Source organism: Neopsephotus bourkii, unplaced genomic scaffold (assembly GCF_033783945.1).
Source record: "Neopsephotus bourkii isolate Nb327-2 ecotype Australia unplaced genomic scaffold, CSIRO-AGI_Nbou_v1 NB_1655, whole genome shotgun sequence".
NCBI classification, from domain to species: domain Eukaryota; kingdom Metazoa; phylum Chordata; class Aves; order Psittaciformes; family Psittacidae; genus Neopsephotus; species Neopsephotus bourkii.
In genome coordinates this window covers 5,817,172-5,842,735 of record NW_026902129.1, presented here as the reverse complement: position 1 = coordinate 5,842,735, position 25,564 = coordinate 5,817,172, and the positions used below count along the sequence as shown (strand labels likewise).

General features: G+C 43.0%; 1 protein-coding gene across 1 annotated transcript in view; it reads right to left on the bottom strand.

Moving 5' to 3' along the window:
• Positions 1-18,143, bottom strand: part of RAMP3 (receptor activity modifying protein 3) — a 47,182-nt gene extending 29,039 nt beyond the window's left edge. The window contains exons 1-2 of the mRNA XM_061374851.1: positions 17,960-18,143; positions 1,110-1,139 (exon numbers count right to left, since the gene is read on the bottom strand). Of these exons, the coding sequence (XP_061230835.1) occupies positions 1,110-1,139; positions 17,960-18,011 (82 nt within the window). The 5' untranslated portion in view covers positions 18,012-18,143. The remainder of the gene's footprint in view (positions 1-1,109; positions 1,140-17,959) is intronic.
• Positions 18,144-25,564: the final 7,421 nt, after the last annotated feature.

Genomic DNA, 25,564 nt, shown 5'->3' with positions numbered 1-25,564 from the left:
CTGGAGTGCACATTAAGTGTCTCACCCAGCGAGAGGGCTTTGGAGCCTGGGCAGGAGTACATTGCAACTCAGACTGTCGCAGCCAACATCTTAGCTGAGGAAGTCACTGACTCAGTGATGCCATGTGCCAAAGGAGACACAGCCGTCACATCTGACCAAAGAAACACTTCACTTTCACATCCTTTCCAAAAGTATACTCTCCATAACTGAGACCCTAAGCCTGCTATTTCATACAGACCACAAACCTCTCCGGGCATACGGCTGACTGACTGGGAACCAAGCCTACATCCTTTGCCATGTCTGACTGACAGAGCTCATAAAGCTGATGCTAAGCCTTCATCCATGTCAGAAAAATATCAATTAATCAGCAGTGATAGAAATGGTGAAAGTTATGAAATAGGGGCAGCATAACTCTGTCCTTGGAAAGTTAACATGGTAGCGTGGGGCCTGCCTATTTTAAGTGTTTCTGCCAATGCATCTGGCGGCTGCAGCAGCTACGTTTTACGTTCCACTGCTAGATCTGCAGATAAACACTAAAGCTGGGCAGAATTCAAAACCAGATATGAAAGTTGCATAGCTGGCAACTTAAATCCTGCATTGATGCTTTGACAAAAGTTAAGCAAAGCTGCCTTCCCTGGCAGAGTATTCTAACCAACCAGCTGTCATTTGATTTATAACTGTAAATCCAACAGAATACAAGTGTCTCCTCCATTACATCATGTGCACTGACAATTTACTCCATCTCCTTCCCCAGCAGGGTGTTTAAATGGATTTTCCATGGCCTTGGTATTTTTGGTTAGCTTTCTTTAGAACTTCAATATTTTGCAGGGTTATAGAAAAAACTCTGACAGAGTCATTTGACAGAAACAATCTGATGATGCAAGAGTTTCTGTCTAAATCCCTGGCCAAAGGGATTTGAAATTAAGAATAATTCTACTGTTTTACTATCACTCTTGAGACTGACCTTTACAAAACACTACAGAACTTTCTGTTCATACAGCTGATGGAGATGACCAGTTGACCAACTGAAATGAGACAGGATGGAAGTGCTTCTCAGATAGCTGCCATCAATAAAACAGAGAAGTTTGAAGTTTAAAAGCAAAGCTCACCTGCGAATCCAAGCGTCATCAGACCATTAACTAGAGGAGGGGGAAAAAAGAGAGACGAGTTAGATACCTGCATGCTGTTATGTCAAAGACAGTACAGATACAAGCAAACCTGAGCATAATTTAGGCTTCAAGAGAATACTCAGAAGTATTCATTTGATCATTAGTTTCAGTTTTATCGAAGAGTGAGTCTGAATGGAAAAAATAACATTTAGAGCATGATGCTTTTAAATTCCTTTTTACCTATCCTTTAAATGCCTGAGTCATGCAAACATATGGGTCTATCCACACCACTCTTTCCTCTAGATTCCAATGTTAAGAATTAGGGACAGGGAAAATTTTACTTTAAGCTTCTTGAGCATGAAAAAGTCAGAGAAATAACACATTTGCTCAAAACACAGGTGAACTGCACATTCTAAAGTGTAAAGCAAAAAAAACCCCAAACCCTTTTGCTATTAAAATCAAGCAAGCACAGAATCATAAATGTGTACTATATTCGTTGAGAAATGTAATGCTGCTTTTCATGGTATCCACCTTTTGCACGGTGAAATCATACATTTTGAAAACCATTACAGTCAAAACACATAAGCTTCTCCCACAGATGTTACTTTAACAGGTATGTCAGAAGAGCATCCAAATGGAAACACAGACTATGCCAACAGAAGGAGTCTTCTTATTAGCGATCTGCAGTACATTCAGATGGGTTAGAACAGAAGCCCACTGTGTTTGCACAGCTCCAGCCACACTTAGGATTTTGCAGATAGAGCTAAAAGGGATGTGGCTTCAATTGTTTTTGATGTCCCACTGAAAAGAAGAAAAATTGCTGACAAATCTTTACAGTATTAAGTATATAGTATGCATCAGAAATGAGTAATTTCACACACATGGGAGCCCCCCTCCTTCTTGTTTATACTCTACATGTCACACCAGTAGAATGAATCAAGCTATATACATAGCAGAATATTAGTTCAAATCATATTGATTTAGCCTGTACAGTCACTGCAATATGCCAAGCTCTCAACTGAGTTAACTGCAAATTGTGTACATACATCTGAGGAGAATTTAGACCCTTCCAAGGAACGTATTTTTCTTCCAGACAAGCATTAAACTCTGTCTTGGTTACTAATGAGACAGAATGTACCGAAACTGTAAAAAGCAGGAATCCAAGTATCCAAAAATTGAGTTGCATCCAACACACAGAGCTGAAACACCATTACACACTCTGGTGGCTCTATCTCTTTCACAAATAAAGTGCTGCTCTTTCCAGACTGTAATGCCAGGTGTAATACCAGTAAATATACTTGAGTCTCTTTATCCTCACTTGAAAAATGTGACTGATCAGCTGCAGAATACTGAAGATCAAATTAAAAGCACCCAATTTCTGAGGGAGCCAAACCCACTGATTCTGAGGAAAGGGGTCTAGATGCGTACAGGTGCCTTAGATGCTCCCCTGGAGGACCACAGCCTGCACCTCAAATTTTCTATCAATTCCAGTCACCAATCTCTAAATCCTTCATAGTTATTGCTGTAGTAATCCTCATGAGACCATGGAGAGGCAAATAAACCAGGAATTACAGCAAGAGAGAATCAGAGAAAACGAGTCCATATTTTACAGAGAAGAGGCTGAGTGACTACCCTAGTGTCAGGCAGGGAAGCTGTGATAAACCAAGTACTGAATAAAGGCTCTCAGGTTTGTGCTCACGGATCCCCCTGCTCACATGAAAGCATGCTTTTTGCATGTTCTGATCTGCTCATGACAAAGTAACACAGGATGTTTTGCACCTATCCTCAACCAAGAAAGTCCAGATACCTTCAGAGAAGGGTGAAACAAAAATGCAGACCACCACGTGCTATCATGCCCACCTCTCTTTGTTTCGTTACTCCCAGGTATTCAACTCATAACAAAGATTTAATCAAGAGACTACAGCTTGTTGGCCATGACAGTTTACACAGAAAGTATGACTCTTCCATCAGATATTTTAGGAAGGGGCAAGTTCAGCTTATTTCTTGAGAGGCTGATGCCATCACATCTCATTAGAAGATACACAGAGGAAGTAAAGCGGGTCACAGCATTGGAAGATGCTCCCATGACCCCAAAATAAACAGTTGCCACACACTCCTACATGAACCAACATCTAAAGGAGAAAAAAGGAGGTTCAGTTTAACTCTGCCAGTTGACTACAGGTTAAATCCTGTTAATAATGAACCACAATGGCCTTTAACTTTTATTTTCTCCATACACTGTAGCAGCACGTATGATTGCCCCTAGCATTAGTGGAATTAGATGTGAAGGGGCCAGCCAGCATGAAGCCACAGCACGAGGTGAAGGAAAGCATCACTGAAATAAAGATGGGGAAAAATCAGTTTTAAGAGCCTATGGAAAGAAAAACAAAATAGGATAAGTGATAGAAAATAAGAAAGCCAAGGAAAAAAACAAGTTTTTACTAATAACCTTCTTGTATATGAAAAAAGAGAAAATCTGGTTCTAGACCTTCACTGCAGCCTCTTATTATTCACTCTCTACCCTCCTTTTGTAAACAGGCATTCTTCTGGCATGAAAAAGGGAAGTCAGAATGGGATTCACAGCACCATGTAAATTCACTATTGGGATACATGAGAGGGTAACTGTCCTACAATTCTTCAGGTACATAAAGTTCTGTTTTCCTCTAGAATGAATAAATATTTCTAAATGGTTGTTTTCCTGCTATACTGTTATTATTCCCTGGCATTCTCCCTTGAGGCTTAAAATTAGCACTGGAAGTCTTTGGATTTGAAGCAGCCTCTGAATTGCTGTGTGCTCTTCCTACTGCATGTTTCTCCAAACGCTTTGTGAGGATAATTCTGAAAACCTTGTTTATGAGGGAGATGTCAGAACATTTGCCTTTGCTTGGTCATTTCTTGAGGCTGCTGCACTGCCTGACGGGATAGGAAGATTTCTGAGCAGCTCCAAGACTTTCTCAGAATGCATGTATCAAATAATTCTTGTTTTACCTAACCACTGTATGCAGTTCTTCACCAGCAATTACAACAAAAGAACATATAATGGCCTCAAGTTAAACCTACTGTCAAGACCCTACTTCTATACCTCTTTCTAAAGACAATCCCCCCAGTTGCAATCATCTAATCTTTAACTATGTGTCAGGACATCAGATTCTATTGGAAGTTATGCATTAAGCAAACACCTGCCTCTCTGCAGAGCTTGAGGTTTCATGGATAGCTTTACTGATGCCGATATTGAAGCTTTACTGATAGTGTGCAAAAACTGCTCTAACATACAGTTCATGAGAGTAGGTGAAACCACAGTTTGAAATGGCAACTGCCATTCTGCAGTTCTGCACCTCTGATTTGATGGAAACACAAGAGAAAGATTAACACTCTATTGGTATCATTTTGTCATAATGATCACATCTCTTTATCCACATTTATTTTATAAATCTGATTTTAAATACTGAGCAAATCAATCTTATAGAAGTGTACCAATGTTTCATCAGGTATTTAACTGTAACATAAATTTACCTGTTGTGTGGGTGGCATTAAAGACCATGTTAAATTCACTCATCTTTTATGTAAATCCCAAGTTATACCAATACCGTTACAGGTTCTCTGGCAGGAATGCACAGAGACTTTGGGGTATCTAATGCATAAGAGACTCCCATGGAAATAACTCCATCTATGCTCTGACACTACGTCAAGTGCATCCTACTGCATCAGAAAAACAGTGATTACAAGTAGCTAAGGGTTCTTTATTACCTATCTTCCTGACATTTACAAGCTCAAGAGCCTCATTTCACTAGGATTTTTATGAATATAGAAGGAAAAGATGAGCTAACACAAGCATCACTTGGCTGCTTTCCAAAGAGTTCTGTAAAAGCCCTTAAAGGGGGCAAGTAAAATGTTATGTGGCCAAGACGCAGCAGAATCTGAAGAGGCTAAGCAACCCCAAAGCTTGATGGGAAAGCCCACAAAAGTCTGAGCACTTCTTCTTTGAATAAGACTAAGACAAAACAGTTTCTTCAAAGGTATCTCATCAAACACACCTTTTCCCCTGCATAATCTCTATGCCTTTCTTCAGACAAATACCATCAGTAAGCATTGCTTAAAGGCACATCAAGGTACATCTCTGTCTTCCAATTTTGCATTATGTTAGGGCACTCAGTTTTGTATCAACAACTCACTCACAGTGCTGGCAGGAGGGGCAGAGGTGGACCAAGTAAGGATACGAACTGGACATGCAGAAACCAGTCCCTACAGTAAGAAAAACAGGCAAAAGAACTTAGACCATTTCTGTCCTTTCAGCTTAAAGCCAAGGTTTGCTACACCAGCTGTTGGGAGAAAAGGTACTCATCTTTAGCTAGTATGAAAGAGCACTGATTGAGTTCTGACCATGCCACCCTGCTGAGGAGCAGACTGACGTAGGCTGATTTACCAGACATGGTAACTGAGGTACTGAAACAGATTTGACTTAACACCCACAGTGCCACTGCCTGAAAATGGGAGAAGTCTTAACACAGATAGTTTCCTATAGGGCTGCTGAAGCTTGAAGCCATGTATTTCTCAGCGGCCACACAAGATACCTTGTGCTGCAGGGAGCTGGCTTGTCCTCCCCCTGCTGCAGCCTTCATCCTTCCTGCCCTTATAGGCCTAGTTTATACCCCACAAACTGCAGCTCTGGGTTATTTTTTAAATTATAAACTGCTTCTCTGAGCCCAATACTCATTCCAGTCTAATCACACCAGGATGCCAAGCCCCCAACAGAGAACAAAGTGATAATTTAGCATGAAATTGGTATACAGATGGGCAAAGCATAAACTTCTGTTATTAAAATGTCTTAAACACATTCAAGGGAAAAAGAATTGATGATGACTGGTGATGAGCTGGGGTGACCCCAGCACCATCCCCCAAGATGGGCAGAGCCACGAGTGGGAAACTGGCTCTATTGGCAGCTCCAGTGTGGCCGGGATGAACCAGGGAGTGCAGCAGCAGCAGCAGATAGGCCCAGAGGCCAGGTTGGATGGAGTCTTGGATGACATGGTTTAGTGTGAGGTGTCCCTGCCCACGGTAGGAGGGCTGGAACTAGGTGATCTTAAGGTCCTTTCCAGCCCAAACTATTCTATGGCTCTGTGAGGTGACCCAATACATAGGTCCAGAGCACATACAGGAAAACAGCCAGTAAGCCAGGAGCACTTAGGGTGTAGCTCAGGGCACACTGGGGGACCCAGGCAGCGGGCAGAGGGGAACTCACTGGGGCTGTTGAGGGTGCTGTTAATGCACTGGGAGTCCTGATAGTAAGGCAGCAAGTGGTCAGCAAAGTGCAGCCTTCCACCTAGGCTTACAAACATGATGCAAAAACTGGTCCAGATGGATAACTCTTATCTGCTATACAGTGAAATGTATGCCTGTGTGTATGGGGAAAATGAAATGCAGCTTCTCAGGTGGCCACCCTCAGAGAGAAAGCTATCATGAGTGATTCCAAGTCTAGAGGTTGTTATAAAAGTACAGAGAATAAAAAAATGCTATTGGTACAAAAACTGAAGTCCCACCTGCCAATCTTTAAATAACCCTTGCTACAGTAGGTAGGCTCAGAAGGTCATCTTTTGTTCTCAGCTACTAACTGTCCCTTTGACACTTTATAAGAGGAGCGGGATGGGGAGGGAGAGGAACAGGAACAGGACACAAGAACATCATCACATAGCGTGAAAGCAGCCAAGGAAATGAGGCAACTGAAGTTCATGGAGCCAGGCAATGACAGGAACCCAACACAAAGGAAGGATGCCAGGAATAAACAGAAGCTTGCAATAAATATAGTACTTGAAAGAAGTGTTACACTTGCATTCAGAATTGGCCCAAAAAAAAACATGCCTCAGCATGTGGAGAGGCAGGAGCAAGTAAACCAGTTGGCAGGGTGCATTGATCTGTCGCTATGCCCGAGAAGTTATCTAGAGAGCTAGGATAACAGGTAACATAGAAGTCAGCTTTGCACCAGCCCCTGCTTTGATGCTAAATCCTTTTTAATACTTTTTTTTCCCCTGTGTCAAGTTTATGGAAGGCATATATTAGCCATGTAAATGTAATATTCAAAACTAAAAGTGCAGTTCAATGCTATACTTTAACACAGTTTGAGGCATTACGTTATTGCTTTTGAATTGGCAAGGTAATTTCAGACAGTTAACAATTTTGGACATCAGAGTCTTCTTCCTGCAGAGCAAGAAAAGCAGGAAGGCAATTTAAGCTTTTTCATTTCATCACTGCAAATCAACAGGGAACACTACTGAGGACATTGGCTGTTCAGGCTCATGTTGGCTCAGAGTTGCCCAGCTTTCCAGCGACTGCAAAGAAATGTGACAATTATTCTGAACTCATACTTCCACTGGGAATACAAATTATTGCCTTTTACATTCCTTGGTGGAGTTCTTAAATCACTGCTGGCAGCGTATAAATAATGCTGCTCAGTTTCTCAACAGCCTATGGCTGCTTCCAGAGGTGTTGGATGAGTTTTCTACTACTTTGTTTGAAAGCAGTATGATTTATTTCAATATATATCTAACCAGTACTTTTCATTAAATATTTATTTTCTTATTAATATTTATTTACTAAATAACTATTTAAATAAACCATGCCATTTCAACAACAGACTTAGGGAGGGGATTATTTAGCAACTGACTGAACAATAAGATCTGTATTGTAATGGAAGTCCTGTGACTCAACCTGAAATGTCACATAGTGTTTTCTCCCCTTCTTTTCTGTCCCATTATGCTTTTGATGAAGCACTGTGTAACTGAAACACAAATCCTTCTTTTTTTTTACTGCCACTGACTTCCAGAAGGTGGATGAACTGAATATTCCAACATCAGAACCAAGTGCTTAAAGTAGACCATCTTCATGCTCTTTTAGAAGGGTGCTATGGATAAATGTGATCCTTGACAGAAATCCTGAGATCCATCCTTACAGTGAAATTGAAGACTAAGAGGAGTACATTTGTTTTTAGAGTAGAAAGAAATTTGTGGCATTAGAAACTGTTTAAAAATGACATCCAGCAACAATACAGGGACCACGATTTGACTTAAGGGGGCTGGAAGAGAGTCCCAGAGGACTAACAACTCCTCAGGAGGTGCTACAGCCTACCTAGCAGAGACAAGCAGAACAGCTTGCCTAACAAATTCTAATTGACTGAATTCACTTCTGTGACTGTTCTGTGGGACATTAGGAAAACACTGTTATTTAGGATGTATCTACAGGCCTTCCAAAGGCTTTGTGCTCCTTGTTTCCATCTAATTTCTGCCTATGAGACCTGGTCTTCTGGGTCTTGGAATACACTAGTTGTCACACAGATGTGTAACCTCTAAACCAACCAAAATCTCTCTCTTAATAATTTATGATTACAAATAAATATGCTTCTAGCAAGAGGAAGTGAAAATCTTTTTTCACCCCCTAAACATCTGCATTTCTTCAGGTTCATTACAGCCTTGTGTGGTACCACTGGTGTGGTCCCAATTTTACACGAGGTATGGAAATGGTGACAGAACTAGTAAGAGATTTGTCTCGGCCACAAGCAGGAACCAGCATCACACCGAGAACAGAGTGACCCAGCAGTGGTGTGGTGCCAGGACCCCTGTCTCCTCTCAGAAAGTGTTACCAAAGTAACGGAAGAACATGATGACCTCTCTGCCCCAAAGGTAATAATTGTGAAATGTGTCTGCTGTGCAATTTATGGGAAAGGTACATCACCAAATGAGGCAGCACAGTTCAGATCTATCCCCTGCAACAGGCCAGACAGTTTGCAATTCATTGTGAAGAAAGACACCACCCCCCCCCCCAACTCAGTCCACATCAGAACTGTGACAGCCCCCAAAGCTGGCCATCCACATCCAGGACCTCGGTCTGCCATTGTACCACCTAATCACCTGGAAGCACATATCAGACCTAAGGGATGCTCATTATTGTAACCCAACTGCCTGTCATTCGTCAAAAACACAGGAATACACAAAACAAAATGTAATATGACATGAGAATTCCCTATAATAAGGAAACATAAGGTCAGCACAATACTGACTTCACTCTACACCTATCCACCTGTGAATGAGTGTAAAACACCAGTCCCCCGAGGCAAATAGTCTGCTCCTGTGGATGGCCTGAAAGAGAAGTCAAGCAACATTTCTTTTTTAATAACCTTGGGAAAGGGAAATGACCCGTGAAGGTTTCACAGACAAGGGTCACAACACACTCCCTCCTGAGGAAATGTTTAAAACCATGGGATACTTGAAGACATTAAAAGTTTCTTCTTCCCTTGACAGCCAGAACATTTAAATCAAGATCTTGCCATCACAGAAGACCTGGGAAAATTGGGATTTTTTCTCTTTTCTGACCAGACAATAAAAAGCCCCACCCTGCACATCCACCTTCTCTGAATGCTGCATGTACTCCTCTCACACATCCACCTTCTCTGAATGCTGCATGTGCTCCCCTCGCACATCCACCTTCTCTGAATGCCGCATGTGCTCCTCTCACACATCCACCTTCTCTGAATGCTGCATGTGCTCCTCTCGCAGACTCCTAATTGCTGTTACATACTGTGCTGAGGCATTACATCAACATAATTTCAGCAGTCATGCCTCCAGTGAATGCTGCATCTACCATGAAATAGTAAGTTGGCCTGACCATTCAAACGTGGGCTGTTTTGCTTCAGTAGCCCAGCTCACCTGTCAGTGCTCCAGAGCTCTGGATACTCAACTACTCAACCACAGAATATTTTCAATGACATATTGCCATGAAGAACTCAAAAGAGCAATAAAACTAATGAAATCTCAGAGATTTGCGTGCCTATGTATACTTGTATATACACACTTGCTTATTGTAGGTCTGTATGGCTCTTCACAACAGCATCCTTACTCCAAGGAATAAACACTGAAAACATATCCTTGGCAGTCTGGCATGGCAGCATGATCCCTGCACACCATAATCTTTCCTGGATATCCCCACAGGAAACTGCACAGCAGCAGGCACTGGTATAGGAAACTACTTAGGCCAATCCTGGAGTAAATCATCTCTCTTAATGGATATGAGGAGCAGAACTGAGCTGCAGAAGAACACAGATTCCCAGGTATCCCCCTCAGCAAGGCAGGGCACATCTGGCTGCTCATGCAGAACCCAGTGCTGCTCAGTTTGCACCTTCTTTCTTTACGCTGATTTTATGTTTCCTAACACAGTTGCTTTGTTTTCCAAATACCAGGTGCCACCAAAGGAGTAAGAAGAAATGATAGTGACAGGTTTAAACTCCTTTTTATTCTTTTCCACCATCTGCTATCTTAGAATCACAGAATCAGGCAGGTTGGAAAAGCCCTTTAAGCTCCTCCAGTCCAACCGTTCCCCAGCACTGCCAAGGCCACCACTAACCCATGGCACTGAGGGCCTCGTCTACACAGTGTGTGAACACTTGCAGGGACTGTTACTCCAGCACTGCCCGGGGCAACCTGTTCCAATGCCTATTCCAATGTTTCTTTGGGGAAGGAATTGTCCCTAATCTCCAGTCTAAACCTCCCCTGGCACAGCTCGAGTCCATATCCCCTCGTCCTGTCACTGGTTACTTGGGAGAAGAGACCAGCCACCTCCTTGCTTATTTATTAACATTGTAAAAGTTGTTCAAGTTGATTACAATTACTCCTGAGGAATAGAAAACAAGGCATTTATTAGTAAGAGTGCCATTAAAAACTTCCAGTAACAAAGGTATGCAGAAAGTATTAAGCCAGTAAAACCTTTAAATTAAAGTTTAATTTAATTTCATTTAATTAATGACCTCTGTCCTGGTTTTCATTCATGTCAGTGTTTTATAAGAAAAGTTAAAAAAGGGTAGCATATCTGACCTTATTTTGCCAAGCAGCCCAAGACCAAAACATGTTTCAGCAACAGCAGATCAGCAGTGTTTCCATTTTCATGGGAAAACTAAGACTCTGCTAGGAATATGCCAGTTAAGAAGTATGGAAACCCAAATGAAAGTAAACACTGTAGAGAAAATGCTATACCATAGTTATTCCTGAGCTAAGAAAACTGCTAGGGCATGAGGAAGAAATCATTCATCACTATCTGTGAAGCCAGGGAACACAACCAACCCTGAAGAGCAGGCTCCTGAGGAGATCTTCAGATCTCCCTATTTTTGAGCTCTGGGGTGGCTGATCCATAGCCCAGAGCCCACTGCTGCACAGCCACCCTACTGTGGTTACTATCCAAACCTTCTTCACAGAGGCTTTTTCCCAAGCTTTCACCCTGCAAATAATAAAAAAGCCTTCAATAACTTGAGACTGAGGCTAAAGCTGCTTTTGGGGGTTACACAAATAAACATCTGCATACAACCAGCCACAGAAAGATTTATGTCCCACTATTCCCAAGCAGCATCAGAGCTAACTGTATGTTGTGGGACTGACTGCTCAGATAACACTTCTCTTTTGTAACTTGGTGTGGTGCTGACCCTGGCTGGACACCAGGTGCCCACCAAGCCACTCTATCACCCCTGCTCCTCAGCTGCACAGAGGAGAGAAGATATAATGAAAGGCTCATGAGTTAAGGACAGGGAGAGATCACTCACCAGTTACCATCATAGGCAAAATGGATCCGACTTGGGGAAATTAATTTAAGTTACTGCCAATCAAAATCAGAGCAGGGTAATAAGAAATAAAACCAAATCTTAAACACCTTCCCTCCACCTCACCCTTTTTACCTAAGCTCAATTTCACTCCCGATTTCTCTACCTCCTCTCCTCAAGTGGTGCAAGGGGGCAGAGAATGGGGCTGTTCATCACATGTTGCATCTACCGCTCCTTCTTCCTCAGAGTCTTTCCCTGCTCCAACATGGGGTCTATCCCATAGGAGATAGTCCTCCATAAACTCCTTCAACTTGAGTCCTTCCCACAGAAGCACATTTGCAGCCACTATGCCAAAAACAAACGTGAAGAGAAAAGCTGTCCCACAGCCCCTGTGGCTACCAGGCAGCACAGCCCTGATGCCAAGGCTGAGATACCCTTTAAACAAAGGGCCCCTCTCCGCTCCAAAGCTGTCGTGTGTCCAGGTCGCTCAGGGACAGCAGTGTCCCTTCAGATCAAACTAACCGTAAGCACCCATGTGGCCTTTGCACCACTGCCTCAGGAGAATGTCTTCCTGACAGCCCTGAAGATATTCTCCAGTGCACAGAAGGTGAGCAAGAGAGAGGACTGCAAACCAAAACTAAAGTCCAAGAGATTGGAAGAAATCTGGACTTTGTGTCCTATTGATGAGCTCTTGAATGATTCTACAGGTTGCTATTTCTGTCCCAGTATCTCTCCATCTCTTCACAATACCCTCTGGCTGTACACTCTCTTTTCATTTCTGCTGAATGGAGGAGGGCCATACAGACTAAGAGCTGCACACCCTGTCAAATCTCAAGCTATGTATTTTGAGACAACAAAAATGCATGGATGTTTTCTAAAGATTAGAGTCTCTAACATTAATCTGCACACAAAGGGATGCAAAAGAAATCTGCCACTTCCCAAAAGTCTGAATTCCCATAAAAAGTGGCAGCCATTACTGGCAAAGTGAATGACACTATTTCTTCTCACACTGCCCACAGAAATTTTCCCCAGATCACACTCTCCAAAATAATGGCAAATCAGTCACATTTATTCAAGTGTAAAAGCAAAAAGAGAGATGCTTTACTGTAGGGTGTGGTGCTTCTGCATAGCACTTTTCTTACTCAGCTTAATCTGGTTAGATGTGAAAAAGATGTGCTTCCACCAGCCCTGTGCTGTGCAAGGGCCTATCACATTGTCCTCTTCAGAGGTCAGAGTCTCTCTGGCTCAGAGCACAGGTGGAGCAAGTAGCATTCCATTTGCAGAAGGCCATCAGCCTGGCTTCAGACAGACAGAATACTGTATTCCAGGGGATAATTTGAGGCCACCAGCTGCTATGCAGACATGCCCTTTGTTGAAGTCAATATGGCAGGGCATGTCAAGCTGCTCTGGAGATGAAGGCTGGAACCCTCTCTAGCTTTCAGAGCATTTCTAACAGTGCCATCTCATTTCTTTTTAAAGCCTTTAGGGAGGAACAAAGCTGTCTCCTCTTTCCAGGCTCATTTCAGGGAAGCCAACAGAGATCAAGCCTAGAAACTAATGGAAAAGAAGGCTTACTCCTATTCTGCTTTCCTACCCTTTTCTTTCCACATACCTATACATATCCCTCCCAAATGACCCAAGAGCCCTTCAGGCAGCTTTTAGGACCTTCTACATATATAGTCACGTTATAATAATGTCATTTTTTTGTCATTGATATTTCCCAGTGTATCTCAGTGCAAGCCTGGCTATGAAGAGACTCTTATTTTAGAATAAAAATCACAGCTGCTTTCATAGAACATAAAGTAATACACTTGTACACTTCTATTCTGAAGTAAGATGGCTCGTGCAACAGCTTTCACTAATACAGAGAGGTGCAAATGAAAACAGGCTTCATTAAGTTTGTGAAAATTAATCTCTTTGTGAGCCTTAAATGAGAACACAGTTTGCTTTCTTCATACCTGTCTCTCAAGCACTAATTTCAATATAAAAGACATGGATGGTAGCAAATGGTGCTTTGTAAAGGACTCCCTCGCTGCATTTCTTTCCTTGGTAAGAAAAAGTTGAATTTGCTTTGTTGCCTCCAATCCAAGCCAAGAAATCACCTCTGTTACCAATGGAGAGGTGGGAGCAACTGAAGCAACAAACTGTACAAATCCTGCTGGTGTTGCACTTTTTAAAGACAACTTCATTAGCAAAACCTTGCACGGTTCCCCTTGAGCCACCCCAGGCATGCTCAGGACCATGTCATTAAAACCTTGTGGTCTGTACATATCTGCATCTATAGCAGTACCTGTCTATCCCAGGATAGACTTCTAGCTTCACTTCATAGCCTTTGATGGTTTACCTCATAGATTTGGCTAAAATGAACCTAAAAGCTAAACCCTCATACCTCAAAGGTGTTTAAAACCCTGACTACTATGTAGGTGGGGCTCCCTGCACAAGAGGGATGTGGAGCTGTTGGAGTGAGTCCAGAGGAGGACACAGAGATGCTATGAGGGGCTAGAGCAGCCCTGTTCTGAAGCCAGGCTGAGACAGCTGGGCTGGGTCAGCCTGGAGAAGAGAAGGCTCCAGGAAACCTTAGAGCAGCTCCAGTGCCTAAAGGGTCTACAAGAAACCTAGAGAGGAGCTTTGGACAAGGGACTGTAGGGACAGGGCAAGGGAATGGCTTTAACCTCACAGAAGGGAGATGGAGATGAGCTCTTAGGCAGAAGTTCTTCCCTGTGAGGGTGCTGAGGCGCTGGCACAGGGTGCCCAGAGAAGCTGTGGCTGCCCCATCCCTGGCAGTGTTCAAGGCCAGGTTGGATGGGGCTTAGAGCAACCTGCTCTAGTGGAAGGTGTCCCTGCCTGTGGCAGGGGGTTGGAACTGGAGGAGCTTTAAGGTCCCTTCCAACCCAAAGCATTCCGGGATTCTGTGATAAGAGCAAGAATTTACTAGCTAAATGGCTTCTAGAAATGGATCTCATTGATGTAAGTCAGGTTCAGAAAGCCCATTTTCCTCCTTTCCACTTTCAATCTGGGCTTACCTTCAAACACACAGCAGAATTCCTCCCGGCTGCTAGGACGGAGGCAGCTGTCGATGGCATTTTATGCTCTATGCTACCACCTGCAGCCACTTCCAGTCACCACAGGCAACTGAGCGCGGGCAGGACAAACCTGTTCCCTGTTGGATGGTGAAGACCTCAGGAAAAGACCAACACCTCTTCGAAAAAGGAATCAAGAGACACAAAAAGCATGAAGGATGGTGGGAAAAATGTCTGTATCCATGCGTAAGTTGGAACAGAGTTTGGATTTATGCTCCATGCTTTGCTTTCAGGATGGATGTTGATGGGGTCCACTCACTATCTTCCTGCTTGCCTGGTGTTGAAAATTGCATCTTCAGGAAAAGAAGCATCATTTTGGAAGAGAAGTGGTTTTGTTAAAACTCTCTGGTCTGTCAGATGTTCTGCTTTGCAAAGGTTTATTTGTCTTACATTCACACCCACCTGGGTTTATTAAATTCAGAACTCCTACAATGGTTTTCCCTTTCTTTGTTCCACCCTTTGCAGCTGCAGGACAGCATGATATATTAATAAGAAAGTAATGGAAAAAACTTGATTTAGATTTCAAACTTTAGCCCAATAAAGTTGTTTCCTGTTTGTTTTGGGTTTTTTTTTCCATTAAGAGTCCAAACTCCCCAGGAGTTACAGACGCTGTGTTCCACACAAGGGGAGCTCAGGACCTTACAGAACTCAGATTTTAACACACAGCTTTTCATTATTGTTTGCAGGATGAGGTCTGGTCTTTAAAATAGGAGAATGGGAGCCTGGAGCTAGGCTCTGTTCCCAGCTTTCCAACTGTCCAGTTGTTCACCTCTGGCCAGAATGCTAAGCTTCATTAGCCACTGTAAAACAGGATGATGAAATGCAAACAGCTATAGACAGTCTTGGAAATCTGCCTGGGTAGACTGCTCCAGGTAAAAATCACACCACCTCTCCCTACAGGGGTATACATCCATATACTGAGAAACATTCCTCTAGGAAAAAATACCCATTTCCTCTGGCAGCATCTTTTGACTCCCATACCAATAGTACCACTGAAATGCCGGCATTATGTAAAGGATGAAGAAATAAATGTCTGGATACACAAGCAGAAACAGCAACTTGTATAAAATAACCTATTTAGTCTGTTAAAAGTCTTGGTCAAGCCCTTCAGTTTCTCCTTGCCTCAGTTTCCCTAGGTAGAAGTGGAATAAAAGAATCTGGTGTTATGATATATACATAATTTGTGAGGCACTCACATTCTGCAGTAAGTAGGTATCTCTAAGTACCTCCAGCTCTGCTAAACCAAGCACAGAGGATTTCACCAGGCAGCTGGTGTTTCCAGCTCTGGATGTTATCAGCACTTTATAGGGTAAACAGTACCGATGATGGTGGTCTGCGGAGCAGGTACCTCAGTTCACACCTTCTTTCCCCTCCAATAAACACACACAGAGCAAATCCAACTCCTATGGTCACTGACCTTCCAGCAAGCAAACACACTGCCTTTTTTGCCATCCTCACTAAGGAGGGACAATGCGTCAGATGGTTCTACACAGCGATAATGTGTCAAGAGCCTCAGGTAGAGGCTCTTCTGCATATGCAGAAAGCAGTGGTTACAGAAGTACAGTTCCCACCCCCATCCAGACAGGCTTCCCACTGGATTCAGTGAGAGCTAGCACCGAGGAATCCTGGCAAGAGTTTTATCTTAATGACAGAGGTTGTAGGCTTCTGGTTAATCAAAAGAAGCCATTAGGAGAAAGGGATCAATTAAAGTAAAAATCCTTCTGAAATAGCTAATGCTACAAGTATGTTTGTATTACTGAAAGAAGAGCTTTACTTTTCTGCCACTTAAGGCTTTTCTTATTTGAACACCTCGATTTCGTATCATCTTTCCCATCACTTTCAGGGCTTTTCTACTAGCAAATTAAACTAGTTTCATTAGTTCTTGATTTTATCTATCCTTTCCAATTCCAAGCAAAAGTAATGCATTATCTGTTCACAGATACCTTTAAAATCTTTGTGTGTGTGTGCTATTCTCTTAAGAAAGCAACCAGCATAGCCAAAAATGTCTAGCGCAATTGATTTACCTGTGTGTATCTGGTGAAAAATATCTTCCTGTAGCTTTCTAAGCTACAGGGACACTGTCCCTCATTCTACTCATCCTCTGAAAATAAATCTCCAGTGAGTAATTTTGCTTTGTAAAAGTCACAGTAACATCACAATGTCTCTACACACACAAAGATTCCTGCCTGGTTCCTCGAGTTCAAGACTGCATAAATCTCTCATGTGTCAAGACAGGTGTTGGTTTCTATTCCTTTTCAGCTGGGAAATAACAGTAAGTGATTAAGGTCAGATTTTACCAGTCCTCAAACCACAGAGAATCAGAAAATGTATGCATTTGACATGCCATTCTTTTGACAGACCAGGTCAAGATGATGCTACTGAACACTGTCAATATAACTACCCATTTATTTGTGGGTCATTCCTAGAAAGATGTCCAGTGTTTACCAGCTTTGTACTTCAGAAGGGGCATAAAGTTAGCAAACGAAGTTAGAAAGTCCTCAGATAAACCTTCAAAACATACAAGGCTTGAATTTCTTCTCCCCTATCTGTGACTCACAAGGACTTGATCGCATCTCTGGGTTACTGCTGGGTGAAAAAGATCAGAGCTGACTTCTCCCAGCAACTTTTGACCTGACTGCAACATATTAAATATGGCTAAAACAAGCTACATGACAAGGGGGGGGGGGGCCCAAAGATAGTTCTTCTAGCAATAGAGTTACTCTAAGTGAAAGATCTTAAGCATATCTGCACTTCACAACTGCCTGTTTGCAACCCAACCGTTCCGACGCGAATCAACCTCTCGCCTGCAGCAGAAAACCTTTCCCAACAGCCAACCCTGCCTCCTCAGCAGCGGCTTTGGGATCCGAGACGAAAAGCATGACTAACCATAGAAGTCGCCGAGATCATTTTCCTGGGGGGCTGCGTGCCCTGGGCCGGGTTTCTGAGCTCTCCCCCCATGAAGGTGGATAAAGGGGTGCAGCTGGCGGCGGGATGCTAGACCGGCGGATGATCGAAACGTTCCCGCCGCTCTGCTCGGGATGGAGACCTCCGAAAGGAAGCATTCCCCGCAGCGGAGAGAAAGCTCCGGAGGGGAGCAGTGTCTGCAGCCCCCCACGGACCCACCCTGATTACCTGCTCCGCAAGGGACCCCCGAGGAAACCCCCTCCATCCCCAAGCGATGCTCCTGCCGCGGTGCTTACCCCACAGCAGCAGGACGGGGAGCTGCGGCCGGCAGCAGCCCGGCGCCTCCATCCCGGCGGCGAGGGGCCGCGATGCTCGGAGCCCGCATGGGGCGGCCGGTCCGCCGGCGCGCAGGGCCCGGGCCCGCCTCAGCCGCCCCGCCGCGGAGCCTCCCCTTCATGCCTCGGTGGCCAGCCCCGGGCGGCGGCGGGGGGCGGGACCCCACGGGGGGGGAGCGGCTCCCTCGACCCGGGGCGGGGGGGTCCCAGCGCCGAGGCGGGGAGGGAGAGGCGGGACCCCGCGGCCGGCGCTGTCGCGGAGGGAGCGCGATGTATGCGCGGGGTGCGCACGGTGGAGGGTCAATGTGTGTGTGTGAGAGCTCGGGAGCGTGCATGTGCAGGCACACCGGGCATGCCTCCGAGAGCCACACAGCAGGAGGGATGCTTGTCGCGACCTCCGAGGCAGGGTGGTGTTTGGGGAGGGGGAAGAAGTTCCCATTCTGGGGGGAGATGGTTTTGGTCCCACGTGTCCGAAGGCTACAGGGAGGCACAACAGCCTCCCCCATTCTGGCACAACATCCTGGCACTGAGGCTGAAGGCAGAAAGGAGGATGGAGCCAGGAGGTGGCTCGTCTCTTCACCCAAGTAACAACTGATAGGACTAGAGGAAACAGCCTCAAGCTGCACCAGGGGAGGTTTAGACTGGATATTAGGAACAATTTCTTCCCCAAGAGGGTGGTCAGGCACTGGAACAGGCTGCCCAGGGAATACAGCAGGGCAGTGATGGAATCACTGTTGCTGGAGTGTTCACAAACCATGTATTTGAGGCCCTCGGTGACATGGGTTAGTGGTGGGCTTGGCAGTGCTGGGGAACAGTTGATGATCTTAAGGGTCTTTTCCAACCTGGTTGATTCTATGATGCTAGCACGCTTAGTATGTACAGCTAAACATGGGCAGTGAGCTAACCTAACCCCATATGGCACCAAAGCAGAGCAGCAGGAGCTCTAAGTAAATGCTTAATGTGTTTTTGTGTTGCCATGTCATCTCTGCATGGCTCTTTCCAGAGAATGGCACAGCTCCTAATTTTCATCAATATTTAAAGGCTGCGTTCCTGGAGCTCTCTCTAGGAAATTAGCGTCTCCAGCAAGAAACACTCGGCTAAGAAGCTGCTGAAGAATCCTCTTCTTAGCTAAAGATAATTGTACTGCTCAGCAGTATAAAGAGCCAGAGTGTGTTTCTAGGTACATGGATGCTCCTCCTCAGTAACTGCCTTTTAGCAGAACATCACTGCCATTGTTAAAGGTCAAATGTACCATAAAACTTCGTATTTCAGAAATATCTTAATGCCATACACAAGAATAAAGGGTGCTTTTATGTATCTCTCAGATTGTTCCCAGTGAGTCTGTACACTTGTATAGCATGGTGCCTTCAAACACTTTGTGGAGAGTGGGTACCCAACACAGTAGCAGAATTATGCATTGCACATGCCTCCTAAAGCAAACTACTCAATACACAAACTGTCTGATTTATGCTGTTATCTAGGCTGAAGGAAATGGAAAACATGGGACACCACAGAGAAGGCTGGGAATCCAAAGCTGAAACAGTTCTGCAGACATTTAAGTATGTCCGTTATAATGAACCTCCTATCATTTGTGTGCCACTTTTTCCTCTTGGCTGAGAGCAAACCTGGTAACACACCATAAGCCATAAATAAACCATAGCTCAGGAGATCATCCTTCAGCAAAGGGGCTGCCACTTCTGCTTTGTAAGAGTGTTTGCAATCTGCTCCTGCCAGAAGGAACTACACTGAAGTGACAAGCATGAAAGCATGCACACCACAGACTTGCTATAGCACCCTTCCTAACAGCGAGATCTTCATTCCCCTCGTAGAATCTGTTAATGGCAATATCTGAAGCTACAATTTGTATTTTCAAGAACCTGGACTGATCTTCAGGAGGGTTAGGATGCATCATGTGTTATGTGCAATATTATACGTTAAAACAATATACAGTATATTATACAATATACAGTATACCAGCAACATTTTATTGACAAATACATATGGAGATAATGCTAGCAATTTTCCTTTTCATCTTTTGCATTTGATTTCTTTCAGATGAGAAACTAGAAATTTTTAGTGACTGTTACTGCTTACAGCTACCAAGATCCAGCAAGGGCTTCCCATTTTATGCTTGCAGCAGGTAGTATAAAGGTGCAAACAGTACCTTTGAGTTAGAACAGGTAAAATTTATAGATAAATGCACTAATTTGGAACGTTGTATTGAACCACAAGCCAACTATGCTAGGTGGTATCTTCAGCAACATGCTCTAGAGTAAGACTGATTCACAGGTGTACCTGAACAGAACTGTCACAGTGTCCAAACCATCAGCAAGAGGCAACTCTGGCTGTTGGCAGGTTTTCATCAAGATTGCCTCTCCCCCATCTGTTGAGGTAATGCCAATAAATTTACTTCAGAAGGGCTGCAAACCTTTTTATTCTGAAAATCTGCCCTAGTAGCATCATGTCTCTGTACCAACAGTAGAAATCCAGTTCAACTTAAACCTGAGAAATGCTGTGAATGCTGTGCAAAGCTCTGAATCTCAACCCCAGCAATACACAGTAACAATAACATCAAAGCTGTAATCTGTTGTAATTTCCAAACAAGCAACCCTTTGCAGGTACCCTGCAGACAGTGCTGCAATCACATTACTTGAGGCATGGTTTTAGAATATTTAAATCTGGTAATAAGCCACTGACTAAAAAAAACCTAAATGTAAAATTATAGCAATAGACAGGTAGGCAGTTGCTCCAGTATGGAAAGTTCCCAAGGAGTCTGAGATGAGGTGGAAGGAGTCAAGCCATCCAGGGCAGGTATTATCGTGAGCAGTGCAAGATAATGTAATAAACGCTCATGCTCCAGAGGTTAAACTGATCCAACATAAACTAAAAAATAATTAATGATAAATTAGTAAGAAGCTGAAGACATTACACTATGGAAAGCAACAGTGCCTTCCCCTGTCACCTCAAGTACCAGCCTGGACAGAGCAGTGGCTTACCTACATGGAGAGCCCTCACCTAGCACTGGGCAGAAAGTTTCTTCTCTTCCTAGAACAGTTCTTTTGCATAAAAGATACATGAAGATTTTAAGACCATGTTTTAATAGGACTGATTGCTGGACTGAGGTTTGAAAAAAGTAGGTTCAGTTCATCTGTGGTTTTAAATTAAAGTAGGTCATCTTTCCCATCCATTGCTCCTAGGAGCCTTTTCCTGCTCCAGAAACTGAAAAACTAAAAGGCAGGTCATTAAGATAATTTCCTCTTTTATATTCTGTTTGTGTCATTCCACACAAATCTTTTCTCCTGTCTTTTAGCATCAATATAGGAAATGTACAAACATGCTAAAAAAAAAAAAAGATAGTTACAATGGCTTCTTCCTGTGACTCAAAGGCCACACTGTGGTGCATTGATTGCACATAAAAGCCGACTGCATTTTAAGTCAGCCAAATTTGATGAGCTGAAACACTTTATGCCTATATTACCTGAACTGAAGGGGGAAGAAAAAAGCTCACATTTCTCTATGTAAAGATCATAATTTTTTTTACATAAAAGCAGACAAACATTAGGTAAGCTCACAAATATTTTGCCAGCCTTCTAAAACTCCACTTTTTAAGCCATGCATGAATGTGCTCTGTGATTTCAGCAGGGATCCCATGTTCAGAGCAAAACATCTAAGCAATATCTATATGTTTCAAACTGCACTGTTTCACAGCTCTAAGTATTCAACACCCCTAAGGCCATTTTATTTTACACACCTAGCTATGACATGACAGCCTTCCCACCGGCACAGCGTGTGGGCTTTGTTTGAAGGAACCAGAACATTCAATTGCTTTGTTTCCATACTAGTTTCTAGGATGGTAAATTGTCTCGATCAAACTACTTCTATATACTGCACCATCAACACCAATACCTACAACTAATAAAAACGGTTCCACAGGTCACGATGGAGATCAAGGAAAGCAGATTGTACGGGAGAATGGCAGACACCATCTCCCCTCTCTGCTGGAGGGAAGGTCCCCTGTCAAGGCTCCTCTACCAAGATGCCCACCCCTTGTTTTACAGCCAGGGGTACAAAAGGCTCTCATCAAAGGACCCAAGCATGAATCTGTAAGAGCTGGGATGTCTCCCTGATTCCCAGGTGTTTTTCTCTTATTAGAAGGGGCATCCCAAGGCTTCTGGTGACTGTATGTCATACACATTGTGATCTCTTCTTCTCATTGTACATAGCAATTCATCTTTTTCCACAACAGGCAGAAGCTTTAGTGTAACAGAAACTCTTTCTAATTCATCTCAGGCATGGGAAACAAATCATGCCTTCACTTTTAATGTAAACATTAGCAAAATGCATACAACGCTCTATTCCTTCTAGACTAAATAAAGCCAAAGTTAATTCACGGGGTTTTAAACACTTCACTGTCAGTTATGTTCTAGAGGCCCTGAATTTTTACTCAGAAAATGCACTTATTTTTTCATTACAAGCTGTCTGAACAGTTTGGGAAATGCCAGCAAGGGAATATGTAGACTGTCTGTGTACATGGCTGTGTCTATGAGAAGTAACTCAGCTTGGAAAAATCAGGCAGAGAAGAGGAATGGAAACATACTCCATGAAAAAAATAGAAATAAATAGAAACAGAAAAAAATAGAAAGAAATAGTAACACTGTTAGAATCTTTCTTCATACAAAAACCTTACAGACCTTAAGACTGAAATCTTACAGGACTGAGTCACCAATACTCTTGCAGCCATCTGAAGGAATACTCAAGGATCATTTCATAACCTTTGGAAGACAGCTGACTCTGCAGAGATTGGTGAAGCAGTACAAACCTACCTGCAACAGAAAGCAGCAAAGCCTATTTGAGTTCCCTCTGAGCACAGGACTTCTGACTCTACAAGTAGGCTCTGATTAGTGCCATTATGAACCATCCAGCATCTCCCTAGCATGAAACCAGACTAATTATCCTTCTTAGGTGCATGAAAGACTGGCTTTAGGGCTGAGCAAGTCAGATCCTAGGATACCTCTTAGATGGGAAATTCCATACCTTTCCATTCCATGGGAAAATGGAGCACTATATAAAATGGAAAATATTGCCATGGTAAATAAAATGTTATTTGGAGGTATAAAATGAGTGCAGTGCGTAGCACTTCTAATTTTCTGGCCCTAATTCCTACCATAGCTGTCCTTCTGAAGCTAAACAGAAAATAAAACCCCCATGTTTTCACTAAGGCTGAGTTCACCCCACTATTACATTCACACAATTAGACATCTACCATAACAAATCATCCTGTTTTAATCCTGTCACTTTACAGCCCTAGGGCAACTCCAGTTCATGCACAGATTGCTTGCACCTCTGTCCAGACACACCTCACAGCATTTGCTACAAACTGCGTAAGAAATGAACCCAGGCACAGAGATTGCCTTGCAGTGTTTTACTTGGCCAGTTTCTCTTGCAGGGTGATGATGCAGAGCTCCAGTTTCCATTACTTGAGGAGAAGAGCCAGAAAGCTTCCCCAGTGTCATGCATTTGCTTTACTACCTTCCTTTCCCCTGACTGAGAAGTGATGCATAGTAAATACTTTTACTATTTAACGGGAAAACGGAGAAAATTCATTGGCAGTGTGCCTAAAGCACATCACTGGTCATCATTGCCATTGAAAAAGGGAAGGGAAGAAAGAAAGGTGATGTGACAAAGACACATCTTTGCTCGTGTTTTCCATCACTGTCATAGATCTTTCCGGGGTCTCAAATGTCTCCATTCACGAGGGGTTTTTCACCTTTTGAGCACACACTTTCAGAAGCCTTAGGATTCCCTCCAAATGACTTCAATAAATAATTATTTCCCTCACATAGCAATGAAACCACTGTTTGCATTTGAGTGCATCAATTAAAGGTTTAATAAAGTTTATTGCACTTATAGAAAAGACAGCATCTGCTCAGATTCTGCTGGCCCCAAATGACAGAGAGTAGCTCAGTGTGCCAAGGGACCGTGACTCTCATTTGAGAGAATGACATGTCTCAAACATCTGGAGCAGTACAAAAATCAGAACAGGACATGCGTAGGAACAGGGAGTTGAAGATTTATTGTTGTAGCACTCACTGTCTTCCCCTTACAGCAAACAGCAGTGTATGCTGCTGAAATGTGTGTGCTCCATCTCTGATTCACTGAGAAGTAACCTACATTTTAAGGAATTCCAGCTATCATTAAGAAAAGTGTGTGCTTATGGATTAGCTCACATTAAACAACATCTATCCTCAAATGAAGTTATAAAATACACAAGAAAGGAAAGATTTTCCTTTCAAATATTCACTGTTTATAAAATGCATCTTTCTTCATAAAGCTACCTTGAACAGAATATCTAAACCTTCATATTTGATTGATTTGCTGTAGAAATCTCTCACTGTTTTTACCTCTAAAATGTTCTGTATCTCACTGAAGTATCAATGAAATCATACATGGGATCTCTTCTTACCATCAGTCCTTTTTGTTTTCAACTTAGAAAAGATCAGAAACAACAAAATGAGATAGCAAGACTGTTCCATGCAAAGGAAGCGAACAAGTAATACAGATGAGCACAAATACTTTAAATAACTTAGAATAACTGAGATAGGCATCTATTTTATTGGTAAATACAGATGTAAAATACTCCAAAGGCGAGCTATTTTTACCATTATTTCCTGAGATTTCTAAATCAGAGGAAGGATGTGAGTAAGTGGATGACAGGCAGCGCAGGTGGTGAAGCACCGGCATGCATGCATACTCACCATCTCCAACTACTGTATCAGCTGGTTTATGAATTAGCTACAGCTTACTGCTTGATTCTAGCAAGTGTAACAGGAATACTTGAAGCAAAGCCCAGTGTAAAAAGTACAGGAGAAGCCGCACTAGGGGAAGCAAGAGGTATCAGAAAATATGAAATCTCTCCCAGCCCGAAAGCAAAACCGAGGTTTAAAGTTCACAATAAAGTCAGTGATGAATATGTGCCAAGGTGGGCTTTTGCACTGCTGGTGCAAGTGTGTCATTTGCTTCGATCGCCCACCAGATCCTATCAAATAAATGGGAGTTTCAAACCCAACTCTAAACAGAATAACCTGAAACAAAACTATAATTCCCCAAGAATGCTCAGAGTGCATGCTGGGGGGGGGTGGGGGGGTGGGTGTGGAAGCATAAATATTGAACCAAAAACATATGCCTGTGCACACCATAAACTAGGCAACTATTTTTAAAAGACAGTATTACCTCTAAATGCTTTTAACTTGCTCTGTCTTCAGCAGGTGTCCCAACTGTCCCTCTATCAGAACAATCTCTGGTTATTTTTTGCCTACTCTTCAGAACATTTCTATCTTAATTCTGAATAAAATTAATTGATTTTATTGAGCTTGAGGAAAGCTGTGTTCATGAGCTGAGCTAGTAATTCCCTCTCTTAAATGAATACATTTCCTTTAACATTTCATTTCCTCAAAGAAATGAATAAAAAGATCAAACAGATAATAATTTCATGAACACCATTTCTTTCATTTGTCTGTTTTGCTGGGTATAAAATCAGCATTTTGGGTAGCACTGTGACAGTTTGTG